The sequence below is a fragment of the Echinops telfairi genome, unplaced genomic scaffold (genome assembly GCF_000313985.2).
Source record: "Echinops telfairi isolate 266 unplaced genomic scaffold, ASM31398v2 ScPeMD7_3;HRSCAF=10, whole genome shotgun sequence".
Lineage (NCBI taxonomy): Eukaryota > Metazoa > Chordata > Mammalia > Afrosoricida > Tenrecidae > Echinops > Echinops telfairi.
Window position 1 is genome coordinate 62,796,133 of NW_022103899.1, and position 6,053 is coordinate 62,802,185.

The 6,053-nt window shown below is 62.5% G+C and overlaps 2 protein-coding genes across 2 annotated transcripts in view; both read left to right on the top strand.

Moving 5' to 3' along the window:
• ESPNL (espin like) overlaps nucleotides 1–1,525 on the top strand; it is a 21,678-nt gene extending 20,153 nt beyond the window's left edge. Inside the window, exon 10 of the mRNA XM_004701870.2 lies at nucleotides 2–1,525. Within this exon, the coding sequence (XP_004701927.1) occupies nucleotides 2–519 (518 nt within the window). The 3' untranslated portion in view covers nucleotides 520–1,525. The remainder of the gene's footprint in view (nucleotide 1) is intronic.
• A 3,254-nt stretch (nucleotides 1,526–4,779) lies between these two features.
• The window catches only part of KLHL30 (kelch like family member 30), a 15,471-nt gene continuing 14,197 nt past the window's right edge, over nucleotides 4,780–6,053 (top strand). The window contains exon 1 of the mRNA XM_045294447.1: nucleotides 4,780–4,822. The gene's annotated coding sequence lies outside the window, so the exon portion shown is untranslated. The remainder of the gene's footprint in view (nucleotides 4,823–6,053) is intronic.

The following is a 6,053-nucleotide window of genomic DNA, read 5'->3' on the forward strand; positions in this document are numbered from 1 at the left end:
GGGCCGCTCTCGCCCGAGCAGTTCCTGCCGCACGTGGACGGCGCGCCCGTGCGCTACAGCAGCCTGACGCTGGACCTCTTCATGCTGGGCTACTTCCAGCTGCTGGAGTGTGACCTGCCGCCCGCCGAGCGCAAGGCGCGCCACCTGCTCTGCTTCGAGGTCTTTGAGCACCTGGGTGCCCACGGCTGGGAGGCCGTGCGGGCCTTCCACCGAGCCGTGACCGACGAGGTGGCCGCCGGCCACCGCGCTTGGACCGACGGCTTCGAGGACATCAAGGCCCGCTTCTTCGGCGCCCACCGGGCCCCCGCCTGGGACACGGAGGCTGACCGCAAGCCCGGCCTGCCCGAGCTCAGGCCGCTGCCCCCCGCCGTGGCACCCCCTGGGAGCCCGGAGCCCAAGGCGGAGGATGCGGGCAGCCCGGCGGACTGTTTCAGCAGCGAGGCCATCTGCGGCTACATCGATCGCAGCTTCGCCTTCTGGAAGGAGAAGGAGGCCGAAATGTTCAACTTCGGCGATTGAGCTGCGCTCTGCCTCTGGGGCAGGGCGGCCTTCACCCCCACCCCCGTGCCCACCAGAGAGAGGTCTGGGGGTGTGGGCTGTCTTCACCCCCTCAGAGAATGGGGCTGGGTACAGTCAGCCTCCACTCCCCAGGAGAGTGGGGCTAAGTGTGGTCTGCCCCCAACCCCACCAAGAGAGTGGGGCTGGGTGCAGTGGGTCTCCTCCACAGAGAGTAGGTGGACGCAGTTAGTTGTTGCCTCGTCTTTTTCTCAACTCCCCTTCTCCACCTGCCCCCCATCAGGTAGGCCTGGGCACCGCTGGCAAGGCACCCGCTGGCTTGGAGCCTGTCCCTCCAGCCCCTGTGGCAGGGGTTACTCAGCTGTCCCAGTCGGTGGAATGGATGGGGCTCTGGGTTGGGCTTCATCCCTCAACAATGTGTCCACGTGTCCACCAGTTACCTGCCTGCAGACAGGAGACTTTGACCCCTGCCCAGAGCCACCCCAGGACACTGTGGAGGCTCTGCCCTAAGGGACGTCCAGGGAAGAGTGAGCCCTGTCTCCACAGCTGGCCACCTCTGACCCTGAAGAGTCCCTGCTATAGGGAGCAGTAGGGGAAAAGCAGCCACATCAACCCCAAGGTCTGGGACACCCCCCACACAGCACCCCATCAAGGTGGGCCGGGGCTGCTGGGGGCAGGGGCGCCTCAGACAAGAGATGAGCAGTCAGCAAGGACATCCAAGTAGTTGCCGACTGCTGGTTCCAGCCCCACGGTCCCTGGGACAGCCAAGAGGATGGGCCACCATCAGGCTATGGGGTCCAGGTAGGCGGGCCAGCACCCAGTAGAATTTCGGGGGTGGAGCTGTATCTCTGTGAGAAGAATCACACTAGCTGTGTGCACGTGCGCGCAGGGGACTTCCGGAATCTTCCACTGTCACAACCAGGCCCACTTGGGGCAGACAAGCCTCTGCCGAGGGTAAGAACACCCCGGAGCAGGAGTTAGGAGCAGCTGGGTGTGGGCTGGGGCAGAGCACAGGCACCCTTAGGGGAGGGCACAGAGGTGGGTGGGAGTCCAGGAGAGGAGGGGTACAGGAGGGGGCACCTGGCCCCAGGCCGACCAAGGACTCCATGGCCAGGCTGCCCTGGGGTGGTCTCCGCCCGGCTGCTCAGGCTCCTCCCTCCTTCAGACCCTCCCTGGTGAGTGTGTGAAATAAAGATGTTCGTTTCTGGTGACGAGTCCTGTGTGCCCCTCACCGACCCCTGGGAGCCTCCCAGGTCCCTGCACACCTGGCGTAGGCTCGGCCCCTCAGAGATGCCAGTGGCATGGCCCTCAGCCTCCAGAGCCTCAGCTGACCTATCGTCACATGGAAGGGCAGTGTGGACCCGGGTAGACCCCAGTCTGGTGCTGACCGGTGACTCAGGCAGACCCTGATCATCAGTAGTCAGTGTCTCAAAATTCCAAGGTGTGGGGTGGTGTCTCTGGTGGCTGTGACTATCTGACCCCAGGGCAGAGAAGCCCTAGTTCGGGCCAAATCCCAGCAGAGGGAGGTGGACGAAACCTGGCCCACGGGCACCGGTCTACCCAAGGCCAGAGGGAGCAGGGCTGGAGAGGGTGCTGGGGAACCTCAGGCTGGGGTGCGCAGGTGAGGTGTTGGGCATCACCACTGGCCTCATGCTGTCCAGGGGTTCAGCAAGGGACAGGGGTGGCAGAGAGTAGACAGACATCATTCATTTTCTGGCCAGAGTCTAAGGAGGTGATGCCGGCCTCCTGCTGGCCACCTCCCTGAGATGTCCCACTCCACGCCACCCGCAGATGTCACCTCCATCCAGCTACGAGGCACTCTGAGGCTTCATCGCCTCCACGCGGGGCTTGTCATGTGGCCAGCCGTGCCAGGGAGAGGTCCAGTGGGGGAACTGAGGAGATGAGAGCCCCAGCTAAAGCACCATGGGGCCCACAACCCTCCAAAGTCAGAACCCCCCAAACCCAAACACATCCACTGGATACCAACTGAGATCAACCCAACCTAGAATTTCCGAGTGTGTCGATCGCTCCGGGGAGCGGTCTCATCTGTCTCCCTTGGAGTAGCTTTGAACTACTAACCTTGTGGTTTACCTCCTGCTGGGGTCCCTGCTGGGCGACACAGACAGGGAAGCCAAAGATTGGCACTCTGAGCCACCCAGCTATGCCTCATCACAAGGACCCTGCAATCTCCAAGAGGCTCCGTTCACAAAACTGCCACGCTGTTCGACCAGGACCCGCACAGGGCAACCGTGAGTCAGCTGACCCCTGCCCACCAGCTTGGTTGACTGGCTTCTTGAAGAAGGTGGGCACTGTGCTTGCAGGTCCAGGCGGGAGATCCCCCTGGCACAGGGGTCCCAAGTGTGACTGACGCACAGTGCTGACTGTCTGAGCCACAGCGGGGAGCTCAGGTCAGGAGTGATGGCCGCCAAAGAAAACCAGCCTGACTGTCCACTGGCGGGAGGGTCTGGAGGGGCGCCACGTGGCCGCGAGGATGACCTCCAGCCCCAGTTTTGGGAGGTGACGAAAAGACGTCAGAATGTACCTGGGACAAATGGGCAGGTGGTGAAACCAGGCTCAGAAACACGATTCTGTTCAAGTTCTAAGCGGGGCCCAGGGGACGCTGGAAGGGGGAGGGGGCGGTTTGGGCTGAGGATGATGGTGATTCTAATGGCAGGGGCATCTTCTAACCGCTCTGTGTCTTCCCACATCAGGTAAAAATTCTTGCCCAGATGAAGAAACGGCGAGTTTTAGTGCCCGCTACCCCCTGCCCCCAGCAGCAGGCTGGTGCCCGGGTGTTGGATTTCCCAAACCAAACTGTCATTTGAGATTCGAGGTGCTGGTCTCCGGCTCTGTGAGCATCCACACTTGGCACTGCTCCGCTCTCCAGGGAGCCAGCTCCCAGGGACAGCAGCCTGTCACCAGAGCCCTGCCCTCATTTCCTTCACCTCAGCAGGAACACTTTAACCCTTTGTGTTCCACCTGCAAACAGCCCTGGACACCAAGTCCCGGGGCTGGCTGAGCTGGGCAGGCTGGGCAGGGGTGGATAGTTCTGGTCAGGGTGGACAGGACAGGTCAAGCAGGGGTGAAGAAGCCTGGGCTGGGTGGAGAGGGCAGGGCAGGGTGCAGTGGACAGGGCATGGGTGAAGAGGGCTGGATGGGGTAAAAAGAGCAGGGAGGTGCAGTGTGCAGGGAAGAGATGGAGAGGGCAGGGTCAGCAGCCAGGGCAGGCCGCCCAGCTCTAGAGCCCTGCAATGATTGGGGTTGGAAGCAACTTGGCTGAGTACTTAGCCTCTGAGTCACTATGGTCATGTGTTTAATGTGGCTCAGCAAGGTGGCCCCTGTCATGAGGCCAGAACTGAGGCTTGCCGGCCCACACTCGGGCCCCAGCCTCTGGCCTGCAGATGCCTGCACCCCTGCACCCTGGCTCTCTGACACCCTGCTCCCCTGAGAACCCACTCACCCCACAGGCTCAGTCATACTGGGACTCAGCTCTGTGGGACTGCCACACCAACCCCAGCCCCAGAGCCCCTAAGGTGTCCTCTCTGCTCCACTAGGAGTGGGTGCAGGTGGTGGGGCAGCGGGAAGGTAGGAGCCTGTCGGCCCCCCTTCAAGTGTCCTGAAGTCCCTCAGCTGTGAAACCATACTTCACAGACCCCAGGGTGCATCCCCTCGCCACCCTCAAGGCATAGGGGACCAAGGCCCAGCCCAGGCAGGGGTGTTTCTGCTGGTACTGCCCCCCCATGCCGTGGGGGGCTCAGAGCTATTCAGTGCCCATTTCTTGGTGCCTTGCAGCCAGCAGGCTACACCTGGCGTCTCCTCCTCCTCCCTCCCCCACAGGAGCCCCATGTCCCTCCAGCCTGGGTTGACTGTCCTGCACGGATTTTGATATCAACTGCTCCCCATCCAGGGGTCACCATGGAGACAGTGGGCCAGTGCTTGTGGACCCCGCCGTCCAGCCTGAGCCTGGGTGCCCCTGGGTCTTCCCGCTGGGCTCCTGCTGTCTCCACTTTCCAGAGAGGAAGACTGAGGTCCACTGGGGTGCCGTCAGGCCAGCCCAGCCCTGCAGGATGGGGTTCAGGCTCCTCTTTGCTCTGACCAAGGGTCACCCCAGAATCCAGGGAGTCTTTGAGGGCTGACAGTCCAGCGTACTCATACACCACCCCCTCCCTGGCCTCCCCCTCAGGGGCAGAGGCTAAAAATACCCCTCGGCCACGTGGTCACCCAGAAGCCCTCTTCTTGTCCCTCTCAACTGCCCATCAGTCCTGTGGCAGCCGGGCCGTAGCAACAGAGTCCTGCCATCTCCGAGGTAGGTCAGGGTTCTAGGGAGAGACGGGGAGCGTGGGAGGCTGGCTCGGGCTCAGGGCTTGTGGCCAGGCAGCCCATGACCTCCAGAGCTCATGGCGGGGGGGTCTGGGAAGACTCACACACACAGCCAGGCCAGCTCCCTCCAAGGTAGGGATCTTGCGTGTCTGGCCGGAGAGAGAGGCAGGGGGCCAGGCCGTCAGTGGTGGAACTGGGTAAGGGGCTTTCACCGCCTTGTCCTGGGCCCTGCTTGCTGCAAGAGTGGGGGTCAGCAGACACTGCCAGGCTCCATGGGTCCCTCTCCTGCCCAGATGCCCCCGCAGGCCCCGAGGAATGTGGCTGGCCGCGCCCAGCCGCTGGGCCCTGCCTCTGTAAATGTAGCAGCTGACGAAAGCGCACATATCAATGACTGGAATGTGAGGGGAGGCCCCCCCCACCCACAGTCCCAGAAGGACAATGCCCTGGCCATAGATGCCCTGGCGGTCAGCAGGTGGGCACATGGAGGGCGGAGGGCAGGGGAACAGAGCTCTCGCTCCAGCATTCCCGCTCCTCCTCCTGGAGTCACAGGCCTCCACACTGGCCAGATCCCCTCCTGGGCACTGTCCCTCTGGCCAGTTCTCTGCCCAGTGCCCCCTGGTGGATGGACATTGTCTTTGCTGCCATGCGTGGCAATGCAGTGGTATCGTGTTGGGAGGCTAACCACAAGGCCAGCAGTTTGAAACCACCAGCCTCTCCCTAGGAGAAAGATGAGGCTTTCTACTCCCGTGAAGAATTACAGCTTTGGAAACCCACGGGGGCAGTTCTGCCCTATGCTATGGGGTCCGTGTGAGTGACAATGCAGTGGGCTTGGCTGGGTTCTCCTGTAACCCAGAGGGCCTCCGCTCACCTTTTTCCTGCGGGGTGGTGGGGGTTTCTCTGAGGATGAAACAACCAGAATATAGTAAAGAAAGCCCACGCCCACTGCCGTCAGGTGGACTGACTCATGGTGACCCTGCTGTGTGTCAGTGCAGCTGTGCCCCACGGGGTCCCAGTGACTGTGAGTCAGTGCAGCTCCGCCCCACGGGGTCCCAGTGACTGTGAGTCAGTGCAGCTGTGCCCCACGGGGTCCCAGTGACTGTGTGTCAGTGCAGCTCCGCCCCACGGGGTCCCAGTGACTGTGTGTCAGTGCAGCTGTGCCCCACGGGGTCCCAGTGACTGTGTGTCAGTGCAGCTGTGCCCCACGGGGTCCCAGTGAC